A 14,869-nucleotide genomic window follows, 5' to 3' on the forward strand; every position below is an offset into this window, starting at 1 on the left:
AATAGGCCAGGGGCTGTTCTTCTGGGCTCCAGAGCCCTCATCAAGACCACCCACTGGCCAGGCCCAGGTCTTGAAACAGTGGTGAACCTCTCCTCCATCCCTGCCTCTGTGACCAAACGGCAGTGGCAGTCTGCATAGGATGCAGTCTGTGGGACCTGGCTCCCTCCCCGCCGCCTTTTGGGTGGTCTAAGGCGCCTGAGTGCCAGTTGGGCCCTGGGCCTCTGGTTCCATCAGCAATGACAGCTGGATAGGGTCTGGGGACCTGACCTTGAGGGAGCCACCAACTGAGATCTGCCTCATTAGTCAGGATCCAGACCTCAGAGGGTGAAAGTTGTGTCTTGGGAACTTGCCCTTTCTTGTCAGAACAGAGAATAACGTTTGTTTGGTGGAGGTTTACAGGAATATTGTTACCTGACCATGAGCTGACCTCAAGAGCAAAGGATCTGACACCAAAAAGTGTGCAACAACTTAACCATGCCCCTCCCTTACCTTTCCTATAAAAGGGTTTTGCTGAAAGCTTTCGGGGAGTTCAGGGTTTTTAAGGCATGAGCCACACATATCCTTACATGGCCCTCTGTAAACCTTTCTCTGTTCCAAACTCTGGTGTTCTGGTATTGTTTGGCTTCACTGTGCATCAGGCACATGAATTTGCATTTTGGCAACAATTTCAAGATTGGTGAATCTAGATAGACTACTTATAATATTAATATTAATGTAATAAGCCAGGTAAAATAGTCCATGAATATTAATAATAAAACTCTACTAAATATTTTCATATGTTATTGCAAGAATTTATTTAGGACATATTTCTAGGATGAAAATTATTGATAAGGTATTCATCTGTTCAACTTTACAAGGTAATGTCAAATTGCTTTCCAAAATGGCTATATCAATTGAAGCTCTGTCCTGTAGTGTTAAGAGAATTTACATTGTCCCTCATCCTTATTAACACTTGGTATTGTCCAGCTTTTGAAAATACTCACCAATCTGAGAGTGTGGGAAACTGAAGCTCAGATACATGAAGAAATATACCAAAGATTAGCCAGAGAATAAATGCTGGTCATGTTCTAATCCAGGTTTGTCTGATTGCAACTACAGTAATGTGGGTTTCAAAGAAATGGAAATATACAGGCTAAGTCATTTTTATGACAGAATAGTTATGAAAAATGAGATTAAAATTTCCTTTAGTAATTTCCTTAGGGGAAGTATTTCTGAAAGTATGATTTTTAGATTAACTGGATCAGAATCACTTGATAGAAGAGATGGGCTTATGAGAGGGTCAAGATGGGAATTGGGAGGGGAGGTACTTATTATTTTCAGAAATGCCACAGATTCCTGAGCCATCTCTAGTTCATCATCTCTTGGGGTGGGATCCAGGTATTTAAATTATCTAAAGCTGGCCTAGTTTTATTTTATTTTTTTGATGAACACTAAATAAGAACTTATGCTTTATGGATGTTGAAATAATTCCCAAAATGCTGCCAGATTCACATATAAATAGCTTAGGCTGGGAGTCAGAAACTTAGCTGAATGTTTATATATAAACAATCCCTTCTTACTGACTTCAGTCATCTAACCTCTTTTCTCTAATGGTTCCTTTTACTATTTTTTTTTTTTCCTTTATTTTTCTCCTCTTGTCCAGCCTTCATCTGAAATGAAATAGCATTAGGACTTTGACAGTAATAATAGTGCTGCTGCTGCTGCTGCTGCTAAGTAATTGTCTCTAAAGTCTCTCTGCCAGGCTGACCCCTAGTCCTTTAAGGAAGGACTATAGGATACAAAAGACATATAGCAATGCAATCAGTTATTTTATTCTTCTCTATAAAACTGATGATAACAATGATACTATTCTTGGGTGGTGGATATAGATATAGACCTAATGGTTATAAAAAGTGAAGATTCATGGAGCTGGAGTTAGAGCCGTGGAAGATCCTTACGTTTTTCTAATGATTGTTCTGGTAAAAAAATGTCTTTTCTATGACAGCTAATTTTAAAGAGGAAAACAGTGACTGAGCTGGGTAAAGAATTACTAAAAACATCACTTAGGCCCCCTTTCCTATCAAGGATACAGGCTTTAAGTGAGATCCTATGTTAATATTAGAAATGGACACTGTAGACTCAAAAGAGTTCTGTTCTACTTGCCTGCCCAGACCTTACCTTGCTCACCAATAATGAAATCAATAGAATGTTAATCATCAAAACTCTAGATTTTGAAGGAATCATCCTTAAACTAGACTTTCAAAATTATGTACATTTCCAAGTTATCTTAATTTTTATAGTTTGATTATTTGGTTATAAAATTAAATAATTACTTTTAAGGGATCAATGCATATTTTGTGAAATAGATTTGTTTAACAAGTATGAAAACAATATGTAGCAATTTGTATGTCATGCTTTCAAAACAGAGGCTTTAAATCCTATATTTTATGTAGTAGTTGTTAGCTATTCTAAAGGTACAATGAGAGATTATTGTTCGTATCAGTGTAATAAATTGATACTCTCAGATCATAGTTTTTCATTTTGCACATTGTCACAACCTTGGACCTTAATCTTATTCTTTGATTGACAGTAGCGACCAGGGAAAGAACATTTGTATTGTTTGGGACAGTCACATCTGTTCAACTTGATTCAGTTGAAGTATTTGCATATTCTTAAGTGTTTCTTCTGAGAGGTCTGAAATCCTTCTCAAGTGCTTGATGCATTTTTAAAATTCATTCATAAGGTATCTACATGCACTAATAGTTCTGTGTAATATTGCTGTGCATAATCTGACAGATAAGACCACTTTTTAAAACAAGGTATTCTTTAGGGATGCTACATTACATTTTTACTTGTTCTGCTGGCAGAAATGTCAAATTTTTTAGAAAGGCCATTTTAATATTTTGATTAAATTAGTATATCTTTATTTTAGGCAAGTTTGTCGATCATAGGGCAAATAAAGATTTATTGAATAATAATTCAGAAGTTAATGATAGTTTCTCCTGCCTTGGTTGGACAATTGTGTAATTTTGTAGAAAACCATTATAGAACTTGAATGAATTTTTGTTTGGTCTCCTTATTTTACAGGGAAAATTACCAAGCCTCAAGTTTACTGACTTACTTAAAGTCACACAGCTTAGAAATTAGGTCTTATTTTAGGTCTGAACTCTCAGACTAGTTAAAGCCCAAGGATTGCTGGTATATGACTTCTGGTTTACATTATTTATTACTTTGTGTCTAAGATTTCTCCTTACCATTAGAACACATAGTCAAAGATTATGTCTTATTCATTTTTATATCTCTCCAGAATTAACACCATGTCTTAAACATAGTTAATGCCCAATCATTATATTGTTCTGTTTTCATTATTTTCCTAGGTTATTATGCTATAAAGAATAATTTTGGAATGAGATAGTTTATTAATGTTAAACATCTTTAATAGCAAATAGGTTTCATTTTGTGTTCCAATTTTAGTAAATTGACAATAGCTGTGTGGAGGAGTTGAGATCTGCCAGGGTCATTGAGCAGTGTCCACCACAGACACACAATCAGAGAAACCAGCTCTTTCTAATTTGATTTATGTCATCTTAGGGAGGGAAGAAGGAGAAGGCAATGGCATCCCACTCTAGTTCTCTTGCCTGGAAAATCCCATGGACGGAGGAGCCTGGTGGGCTTCAGTCCATGGGGTCGTGAAGAGTCGGACTCGACTGAGCAACTTCACTTTCACTTTTCACTTTCATGCATTGGAGAAGGAAATGGCAACCCACTCCAGTGTTCTTGCCTGGAGAATCCCAGGGACGGCGGGCCCTGGTGGGCTTCCGTCTATGGGGTCACACAGTCAGACACGACTGAAGCAACTTAGCAGCAGCAGCAGCAGGGAGGGAAGAGAGAACTTTAGACTGGAGTGAGCAGAAAAGATCCTGGGAACAGTTAAGTCTCAAAGTACAGGACAGATATAGAATTCAGAGACTAGAAAAAAACGAGGTAGGAATGCCACTGAGGCTGGGGTTCTTGAAGAAATCTGAAGGTTCAAAAGGAAGAAATATCATTAGGTTCCCTGGTGGCTCAGACGGTAAAGCGTCTGCCTGCAGTGCGGGAGACCCAGGTTCGATCCCTGGGTTGGGAAGATCCCCTGGAGAAGGAAATGGCAACCCCACTCCAGTACTCTTGCCTGGAAAATTCCATGGGCTGAGGAGCCTGGTGGGTTACAGTCCATGGGGTCGCAAAGAGTTGGACGCAACTGAGCGATAGAAGAAAACATTAAATATAATCAAAGGAGGGAACTGAGTATTAATGCTTTTGATACCTACCTAGCTTTGTGCTAGAACCTTTTTTTAAGGAAATCTTGTGTGCGTGCTCAGTTGGTTAAGTCGCGTCTGACTCTGCGCGACCCTGTGGACTACAGCTTGCCAGGCTCCTCTGTCCATGAGATTTTCCAGGGAAGAATACTGGAGTGGGTTGCCATGCCCTCCTCCAGGGGATCTTCACCACCCAGTGATCAAACCTGCAGTGTCTCCTGTGTCTTCTGCATCTCAGGCAGATTCTTTACCACAGAGCCACCTGGAAAGCCTGGAAACCTTAGGTTATATTAAATATAATTGAAGGAAAACAGTTGTTGAGTATTAATGCTTTGATACGTAGCTTTGGGCTAGATCCTCTTTTTACAAGAGACCTAGACACTTTCCTGTACTAGTTTGCATTCCTTGCTTTTCCTTTTCTGAGATATTTAAGGTTGTTCTAGTCTTCCCTTATTTCTCTGAGCCAGCTATCTCCAATTTTTCTCTGCCTTACACACACATGTACACCCGTGGCTTATTCATGTTGATATATGGCACACACCACCAAAATATTGTAAAGTAATTAGCCTCCAATTAAAATAAATTAATTTTTTAAAAAAGATATGAAAGTTGTGATATAACCTTATTACAGTTTTATTTCAGTATTATAGGAATTCATTGGAGAAGGAAGTCTCAACAGCTTTTTAATCAAATTATTAAAATAACATTCGAAGATATTTGGCTATAAAGTAAATAACTCCAAATTATGCAATGAATTTTATCTTCCAGGAATCCCCTTCTGGTCGAAGAAAAGCTCTTGCCACCACCAGCATCAACATGAAACAGTATGCAAGCCCAATGCCAACGCAGACTGATGTCAAATTAAAATTCAAGCCATTGTCTAAAAAAGTTGTATCTGCTACTCTTCAGTTTTCATTATCTTGCATTTTCCTTCGGGAAGGAAAAGCCACGTAAGTTTCTTCTGTCAGATAAGCTGCTTCAAAGTATGTTTGTTTGTTTGTTTGTTTGTTGTTTAAGAAAACGTTGTAGGTAAATAGCTTTTTTCTCAGTAAACTGGCAACAGTTGAGAACACCCTACCACATACCAATCATTCTTGCCATTCTTTGTTTCTGAAGCTGAATTAGATGTACTTCTTGTTATTTATAGTCTCTTTTGACGCTAGAGAATGAACAGTAATATAAAAATGACTTTAGCAATTTAAAAAAATTTAAGATGTGTATTATAGGTTATCATAGGTTTTATATTTCAGTGTCTTCAGTGTAAGTAGTTGTACTCTGAAGTACACAGTTCATTTTGTAGAGATGTGTGGTGTGGCTGAGGCATGAGGGGAACCCAAAATGAAAAGTTTAGATAAGAAGAATGAAAGAACTAAAGGAACTTTTGCCAATTCAGGTTCTTTGGCTCAGCCTTTCAAAAATTGTATAGGAAAGTACAATACAGTTTAGATAACCAGTTTGCTATAACCATTATCTTTTGCAAATATCACTTCTTAAGCGGTGCATAGCATTGCAAAAAGATAGTTCCTATACCCAGTTGTAGTCTCCTGAAAGAATAAAATTCTAACTGGTTAGAAAGAGGTGAACATACCTAGAGCAAGGAAAAAAAATAGTAACATTTCTCTTAGTTGTTCCATACAGTCAAATCAACAGTAAGTGTATGTTTTGGGTGTAGTGAAAGGGCTAGTACGTACTTGGAATACTGAGAGGAAAACAGAAATTCTGTGCCTAAGACTTAAATGGTGATAGGAAGAATGAGCATTTCATTCTAATCTGCATCACACTTCTGAATGTGTTTGACCTAGTGGAAAGTGGTTACTATAATTGGCCATGTCTATTTGACTGATTAGTCTGGATTCTGTGCGTCAGTCAAAATGAGATGTTTGACACTCATCTACAAATGACTTGGTAGATAACAATAAGCCTCTTCTCTGCAAAGTTGGCTTCTGTGGGAGTGAGGTAGAGGGACAGTGCAGGAAGCAATTACGTCTTTCATCTCAGGACTTTAAATTATAGATTTAAATATTGAAAAGTTAAAAATAAAGACCTTACCCTGAAGTTCAAGCCAAAATGAAAAGAAAGGAAGCAGAGAAAGAAGAGAGACATAATCAGAGAAGATTCTTTGAAGGTGGACTCCTTTCTACTAGGCAGAAGCAGTAAGTGATTTAGCACCATTCATGGGAATTTGCATGAGAGGAAATTCAGTCAAACTAAATATCAGTTTGAGTGAAGTATGTTCTCAGAACACCCTAAGCCACCTCTCTATCTCCTCATTGGTTGCCTGCTCACCTTTCCCAAAGAAAATGTTCAGGGCAAAAGTAAAGGAGATAAAATTAAGCAAGTTAACATTTTAAGAACACTATTATGTATTGAAATTATATCCTAGTGATAGGAAAGCAGTTTGTAAGGCATTCGCATAAAGTAATACAACTGTTTTTGCCCATATAGACTTTGTGTCACTGAATTTGTCTTGAAAAGGGGAAATTATTTTGTTAACTCTAAGCTTATATGAGATAAAATGTGAAGAATTAAAAAAAAAAAGTTTAGTCTGCAAAATCATATCATATTTAGAAGATAAGTGAATGTTAACAAGCATACTTTACAAAAGAAAAGTGTCTTTTGTTTTGTTTTTATTGTGGTAAAATGAGAAACAGTGTTTTAATTCAGCTTTCTGGATTTGGTGGAAAAATACCAGATTGAAATTTAGTTAGTACATATCATGTTAGAAATATGTTTCATTCACTGTAATTTATTTGAAATTTAAGGTGAAAATAACAGATCAAGAAAACTTACATTAGTTAACATTGAGTAGTACACTATATAAGTTTGTATTTAAAATACTCTAAGATAAAAATCATTTTTATGTTTTATCAAATGTATGGTCTTTAATTAACCCAAGATGGAAATTTAACCCATTTTTCATTATGTAATTCTTACAAAGACTAGGCTTTCAAGTGCTTTTTCAGTTACTATAGTTTCTTAACTTTTGGCAAGTTTAAACTCCTTTGAGAAAAATACACATCTAAACAAGATTTAAATATAATACACAGGGTTTACCGCTTCTTTTTACTCGTACCCACAAAACCAAAAGGATTCTTGGACTTTAGATTAAGAATTTCTATTCTAATTACTTCTGCAGGTTTGAATATTTTTAAAGTCTAGATCTCATCTGCTTTGCAAACTGTCCTGATATTTTATGAAACAAGTTTTTGTTTCCAAACTTCGTGATCAGAAAACCATACTTTAATTCCATGAAGAAAATTTTAGATATGTAGCACAGAATTTAACTAACCAGTTAATATTTACTGTCTATTAATTAAATGTTCAATTTAAAAATTAATCAGTGTTTAGATTATTCAGTATTTTTGTATAACTGTTTAAAAGTCTTGTTAACATTTAGAGAGAAGAAATATATTAATATTATTTTATTAAGAAACAACCCTTTTTTGGCAATGTCATTTAATAAACTGTATTATCATTGATGTAGGGATGAAGACATGCAAAGTTTGGCTAGTTTGATGAGTATGAAGCAAGCTGACATTGGCAATCTAGATGACTTTGAGGAAGATAATGAAGATGATGATGAGAACCGAGTGAACCAAGAGGAAAAGGCAGCAAAAATTACTGGTTGGTTGGTTTTATTTGCTTTAAACTAAAAATTTATCTTTTTTTGCAGAAAAACTCATTGTTGTTTCCCAGGAAAAAATCAATTCCACTAACAAGGTATTTTTTCTTCCTTAATACTTCCTAATATAATACAGCATTTAGCTTGCTGGAAACTTTATATGCTGATGGTAATAACAGAGTTTAACAAGTCCAAGGCTAGTCAAGAAAGCATCAAACTACTGAATATAGTATGAAGTAACCTAAATATGTTCATAGTTATTTTGTCATTGTATGGAATGAATGCTAAGTAAAAATCTGTCTTAAGGATAAGATGAGATACATTGACTACCTTCCTCTAGTTCATGTTCATTTATTCACATAAAGTGTATGGATATTCTTTGTTTTGAATTTGTATACATCTTATGTATCCTTATATCTAGAAGCTTCCATGCAACTATTTCTTATAGCTGGTTTGATCAAACTACTAAAATGGTTAGTAGTTCAAACCTCTTTGTATTAATTGGTCAATAAATGTTTATCAACAATCCGGCTATCACCCTTAAGGAACTGATGTTACACCTTTATTATGGGAATGAAAATCAAGTACTATATACATATTCCTTTCAGCTAGGAAATTGCTGTCAATTTCTGGTTTGATATCTCTTGACTTCTATCATCTATTCACCTCTTGGTGATTTTTCCAAATTAATTGGGTACTCTGGCACTTATCTCTTGGCTATGCCTCAATTCTTGCTGTTTTATGGGGGATTTCCTTTGATCACATGGATGAGCAATTTAATTTCTTAATTAAAAACTTCTGTGACTTCCTCAACTCCAGTGACCTTTACTTTTACTTCTGTTAAAAGGAAGTGGTCAGAGTTGTATGCAAAGATAGATGTTTTGTCCTGAGCAAATTTTATAAATTACAGTTGACTCTTTACTGATTTGAACTGCATAGGTCCACTTGAATGTAGATATTTTTAATAGTAAATACTGCAGTACTACATGATCTGTGGAGGTGAATACGTAGGAACTGAGGACTTGAAGGAACCATGAATATAGAAGGCGAACTATAAGTTATACGTGGATTTTCCACTGTACAGAGGGTTGATGTTCCCTAAACTCTGTTTTATTCAAGCGTCAGCTGCATCGTTTTCTAATTTATGTTTGCCATTTTGATTTCTTATTTAACCCAAGAATGTTTAGAAGAATGTGCTTTGTCATGGGCTGTGTTTATTTCTAGTTTAATTCGAATAAGATTCTGAAGCCTATCATATCTCAATTTTTTAAAAAGTATGATTGAGATCTTCTTTGTAGTGTAGATAGATGATCTGTTTTTGTAAGTATTTTATGAACATCTTTTTATATGTATATTCTCTTTGTTAGATTCAGCATGCAGCTTTTAGACCCAAGTTTACATTTATATTATTTATTTATATCTTATGCTTTGTGTATAGTTCATCAATGAAAGAGAACTTCAATCCTAAATTATTTAGTTCATAAAAATTTATTCTTATACCTTCGTTGTGAATTAAAATTTGATCAGTTTGTACCATTTAATGCCTGTTGTCTAAAGTTTTTGCCTGATGTTGATATTTGTAATCCATACTTTCTTTGTATTTGGTGTATTTACCACTTTATTTTTATCCTATCTGTGTTAGATATTTCCCTTCATAAACAGTATTTTTTTATATTTCTTGCTAACTGACCTACTTAATTTCATTTCTATTACTTTATACTTTTATTTGGGAATTTTCTTATTATTTTTTTCTACCCACTCCTTATATTTTTACCATTCTTAAATGTTCTTCAGTAGAGTAATTTGAAAGTTATACATCCTCTATTTTCATTTTGGAATAGTATCCTCTGAAGTAAATAAGCCAGAGGGATAACTGAGCTTGTATTTCTCTACTAACATTAAAAGTGAAGCAGAATATGTTGACTCACCTTGTGTAAGATGAGAAATGCAATATGATTTCCTCTTCTCTTTATTTGAATCTCTCCCTCCAACCCCTCCTGGCTATTATTTTTATTTCAATAACATTTTGGGATTTCTTTTTTCAATAATAAATGCTGACATTTGCTTGTTTATAATGTCAGCAGAATTATATAATACTTTTTAAAATGCCATGTCTTTGCTGTCTTTGAGTTCTTTGTTTGATTTGGCTAGTTGAAGTACTTCAGGAGGGGACGTTATGTCCTTCCCTTACCAATTCCAACTACTTCTTACCTGTTCTTCAAATTTTAATTCTTTTGCCACATCCTCTGAGAAGCCTCTTATGCCCTCTCCATTTAAAATTGTCAATCTGCCCCTTGTGCACTGTACCATTTATTTACAAATGCATGCATTTTCTTACAGCGTGAGTTTTTTATTCCAGTTGGGATATAATTCAATCTTTTAATTAGAGAATATGGTTTATTCTTTGTATATGGCTTTTGGTTAAAACTAAATCTCAGTTAGGCATTTATACCATTAGCAGCAACTAGAATATCACACATTTTCATTGTTATAACCATTTTGATCAATGTTGTATTATTTTCATCACAGCAGTGGGAAAAAATGGTGATAGCATGTCACAAGTTCTGCACTGCTACTGAAAAGAAAAGAAAGGACAGTATTTTTGAGCAAAATACAGGTTTAGTGAAAGGATTCAGTAGTAATTAGATTTTATAGCTAAACTCTTATCTGAGTCCATTTGAGCTGCTATAACAAAATATCAAAGATTGGGTAGTTTATAAACAACAGAAATTTGTTTCTCACAGTTTTGGAGACTGGAAGTCTGAGATCAGTGTGTCAACATGGTTGGGTAAGGACCATCTTCTGGGTCACAGACTTTTCATTGTATTCTTTACATGGTGGATGGGGGCAAGGGAGCTCTTTTGGGCCTCTTTTATAAGAGTATTAATCTCATCCAGTCTCATAACCTAGTCACCTCCCAAATGCCCCACCTCCTAATACTATCACATTGTAAATTAGGATTTCATTATATGAATTTTGAGGGACACAAACATTCATACCATAACAACCTTTATTGCTTAAACAAACATATATACTTAAATTTCTAAGATCCCTACTGCAGAAGTAACTTCTGGGGATAGCCTAAAATTCTCTGACTCTAATAGAAGTTACTTTTGATGATCCAAAATTTCTTTGGAATGCTACTGGTTTGTGTTATTATTTATGTATTTATTTTCCATATTTTGTGCAATTCCTTCAAGATAGAGACTATATTTTGATCATTTTTTCATCTCTAGCTTCTAGCACATTGTCTGGAACACACTTAAGAGCTTAAAATATTTTAAATGAAAGGTCACAAATGAATGAGTGGGCTTCTCTCTCCTATTGTAGCTCACATTGGTCACTCTGACCTATTGTCTTGTTCCATTCATTTTGACCTTTATACTGTCTTATATTAATATGAGATGCGATGGTCCCATTTGATGGACGAAATGCGATCTGGAGGAGACACATAATTCAGACCTTAAATAATTCAAGAGTAAATAATTCATAACACAAAAGTAATGAATATAAACTGTGTGTTGAGGGAGCATAGGTAAGTACTGACAGTGGATGATTACGTTTGTTTTAGGTCAATAATGCCACAATCATTGTAACATACTTATGCTTTGACATTAACATATTTTTCCTCAGTATTTTTTTTTAACTGTCATTAGAGCATTAAATGTATTTCCTTGTGTGTTTAACTCAGTATTTTCTATTATATTTGCAGAGGACAATTACTTAAAATTAATAGCACAGCATGTTATGGCAGTTAAATTAAAAACACAGCTTATTTTGACTTCCTTAGTTACATTTTTTTAGCACATGTAAATTTCATTCCGAAGTTAACTCTCAGAAGTTTTTGTTTGTTTGTTTGTTTGTTTTCAGCACCAGCACTGCCACTCTAAAAATGTTTGAGTAAAATATTTTTAAGATAATAAAAAATATTAAAATTTAACATTAGTAATGTGTGAATAATAACTTAAGAGTAACCAAAGTGAATGTATTGTGTAAATATGGTACAAATAAAGGATGGTGGGTATTTTTATTTACCAGATAAAGTGGCAATAATAGAGCTTACATTCACTCTTCCTTGTAGCTTTAAAAATTGTTGATGCAATTTTTATAGAGGAAGGAATTATTATTAAAAAATTTCCCTATATTAAATATATCTTTATGTTATAATATGAATGTATAAAATACAGTCACATTATGCCAATAAAATGATATATTATTTCCAGTAAAATTATATGGGCATATTATTTCTTCATATTTATATGAATATATATATAAGCTGCAAACTCCTTAAACAGACTGTTAGAATTATTTTGAGTATATCTTAGATGATACCTAGGGGTTCTTCATTTAGCCTGTGTTCTTATGGAGTATAGCTGTAAATCATTAGTAATTGATGAAGTATATCTTCTGAAATTACAGACTTTGCTTGAAGTAAAATTAAATTCATGATATATATTTAATTTAGACTGATCAAGGGCTTCCCTGGTGGCTCAGTGGTAAAGAATTTGCCTGCAATGCAGGAGATGCAGGTTCAGTCCTTGAAGATTGATTCAATCCTTGAAGAAGATCCTCTAGAGAAGGAAATGGCAACCCACTCCAGTATTCTTGCCTGGGAAATCCCTTGGACAGAGGAGTCTGACGGGCTGCAGTCCATGGGGTTGCAAAAGAGTTGGACATGACTTAGCAACTAAATGATACCAACTGATCAAAAGCCTCTTCTCTATCTGAGATAGAATTCACTGCTAAGTGGATACAGGGACTGGCTGTTAGGTAGGAACCTTTTATTGAAGTTACCCATATAGATGTTTTCTGCAGAAGTGCAGTACACATGAATGAGTAGTTGGAAAAATCACTGAAATGTAGTGGGAGTGATAGACATTGGAACTGAACAAAGCCTTTTAATATGAAGTTTACTGTAGCAGGTACTCAAAATTATATATGGTTTCAAAACAATTAGTGCCTCTCTCTATGTGGCAACCTCACAGTACTTGAATGAGGATTTGTTCATTTCATCATCTTTGGGATTCATGTTGAATTTCTGAATATACACCAACAGAAATGGGAGAAAAAAGACATTAAGTGACAAAGTCTTACTGAATGTAGCTAAGAAGATTTGATTTAAATGAAGCAGTGTACTGCTACTGCTGCTAAGTCACTTCAGTCGTGTCCGACTCTGTGCGACCCCAGAGACAGCAGCCCACTAGGCTCCCCGTCCCTGGGATTCTCCAGGCAAGAAGACTGGAGTGGGCTGCCATCTCCTTCTCCAATGCAGGAAAGTGAAAAGTGAAGTCGCTCAGTCGTGTCCGACTCCTAGCGATCCCATGGACTGCAGCCTACCAGGCTCCTCCATCCATGGGATTTTCCAGGCAAGAGTACTGGAGTCGGGTGCCATTGCCTTCTCCGGAAGCAGTGTACAAAAGAGCATTATTGGGGAAACCAAACCTCATGAGAAACCTGAAAGTTCCCTGGTATGCTTATAATTGTTGCAGAGATTGGCAGTGATTCTAGTTAGGTTTAACCAGACATTCAGACTCACAGGACCCAAATAGTGCAAGCTTGGCATTAAACTCATTTAGAAGGATATTGGACAAGAAACAGCATTCAGCAGAGCATTCCTCTTTCACTAGAGTTTTCAATGGCAGCCCAGTTGCTATTCTTTGATCTCTACCCCCAAATGACAACTTGGGTACAAGGAGATAAGATCCATATAGTTAGAAACAGGAATTACCTTGGCTTATAATATTTATGATGCCCAAGAACTAATAGCTTTTGTAACAGTTTAATAAGTATAGTTTCCAGGGTCCCTGTGAGGGACATGCTCAATTACATATGTATCCACAATCAGCAAAGGTCAAACTGTGGCCTTCCATTAGGTATGTAGTTCATTTAGAGTCCTCCCATCCAGATGCAGGGTGAATCAAAGGCTTCCCTGGTGATTCAGCTGGTAAAGAATCTGCCTACAATGCAGGAGACTTGGATTAGATTCCTGGCTGGGGAAAATCCCTGGAGAAGGGAATGGCAACCCATTCCAGATTCTTGCCTGGGAAATCGCATGGATAGAGGAGCCTGGTAGGTTACAGTCCATGGGGTTGCAAAGAGTCCGGCATGCCTGAGTGAGTAACACACACACATACACATATGCAGAACAGTTTATATATCAGGATTTATTTTTACCATGAGCAATATTGCCTGGTGTTTGTTAATCCTTTTTCTATAGTTGGTAAAGTTAATTCAGGAGGAGGAAGAGAAAGTGACATATTGGCTACCTTCAGGGAACATAATCTTACAGCACAGATGGTAGTAGAGAAGATAGCAGTTCATATTTCAGGATCTAGAGTTGATTATGGTATGACTCAGCCCTCTGAGATTAAATGTCCTACTTGCTAGGGTTATCGATAGGGATAAATAGGTCTCTTTTAAAGGTTTCTCAGAATTAACCTGGGGCTCTGGTCAGAAAATACATCTATTAATTTGTCCGTTTTTTTTACTTCTGGTTTTTGGGGTTTACACTCTGGTACTTAGGAGACAAATTAACAAAATCATAGAATTGCTGTGGACTCTATAAAGTAACAATAAATTAAAATGACCACCTATTTTGGAGATCTGTGTGAAGGATGAGAATTTCTGGAATATCGCATCTGTTATTTAGGTTGTAAGGTTGGAAAATAGAAGCAGAGAGGTGGGGCATTTCTAGTCTCTTGAGCTAAAAAATTTGCAAGGTATCAAGCTAACTCTTAAAGGAGTTTGAGACATTAGGATGAGAGACTGAAGATAGCAAGAACATTTCTTCTCAGTGTTTAGAACTCAAATGTATCAACTGAAAGAATAGTAGAAGTGGCCGAAAATAGAAATTACAAATTCAGCCTGCTTTCTATGTTACTCTTAAACCATAATGCTGCTTGGTTGGTACTAAAGACAACTGAACATTATCTAGCACCCCAAGCAAGACTCTGGGAGAATTCTGTGGATA

The 14,869-nt window shown here is 35.5% G+C and overlaps 1 protein-coding gene across 24 annotated transcripts in view; it reads left to right on the forward strand.

Annotated features, from left to right (window-relative positions):
- Nucleotides 1–14,869, forward strand: part of EHBP1 (EH domain binding protein 1) — a 583,640-nt gene that overhangs the window by 377,444 nt on the left and 191,327 nt on the right. For all 24 annotated transcript variants that reach the window (XM_055540421.1, XM_055540420.1, XM_055540419.1 and 21 more), the window contains 2 exons: nucleotides 5,046–5,227; nucleotides 7,762–7,901. In XM_055540421.1, the coding sequence (XP_055396396.1) occupies nucleotides 5,046–5,227; nucleotides 7,762–7,901 (322 nt within the window). The remainder of the gene's footprint in view (nucleotides 1–5,045; nucleotides 5,228–7,761; nucleotides 7,902–14,869) is intronic.

Source organism: Bubalus kerabau, chromosome 11, assembly GCF_029407905.1.
Source record: "Bubalus kerabau isolate K-KA32 ecotype Philippines breed swamp buffalo chromosome 11, PCC_UOA_SB_1v2, whole genome shotgun sequence".
NCBI classification, from domain to species: domain Eukaryota; kingdom Metazoa; phylum Chordata; class Mammalia; order Artiodactyla; family Bovidae; genus Bubalus; species Bubalus kerabau.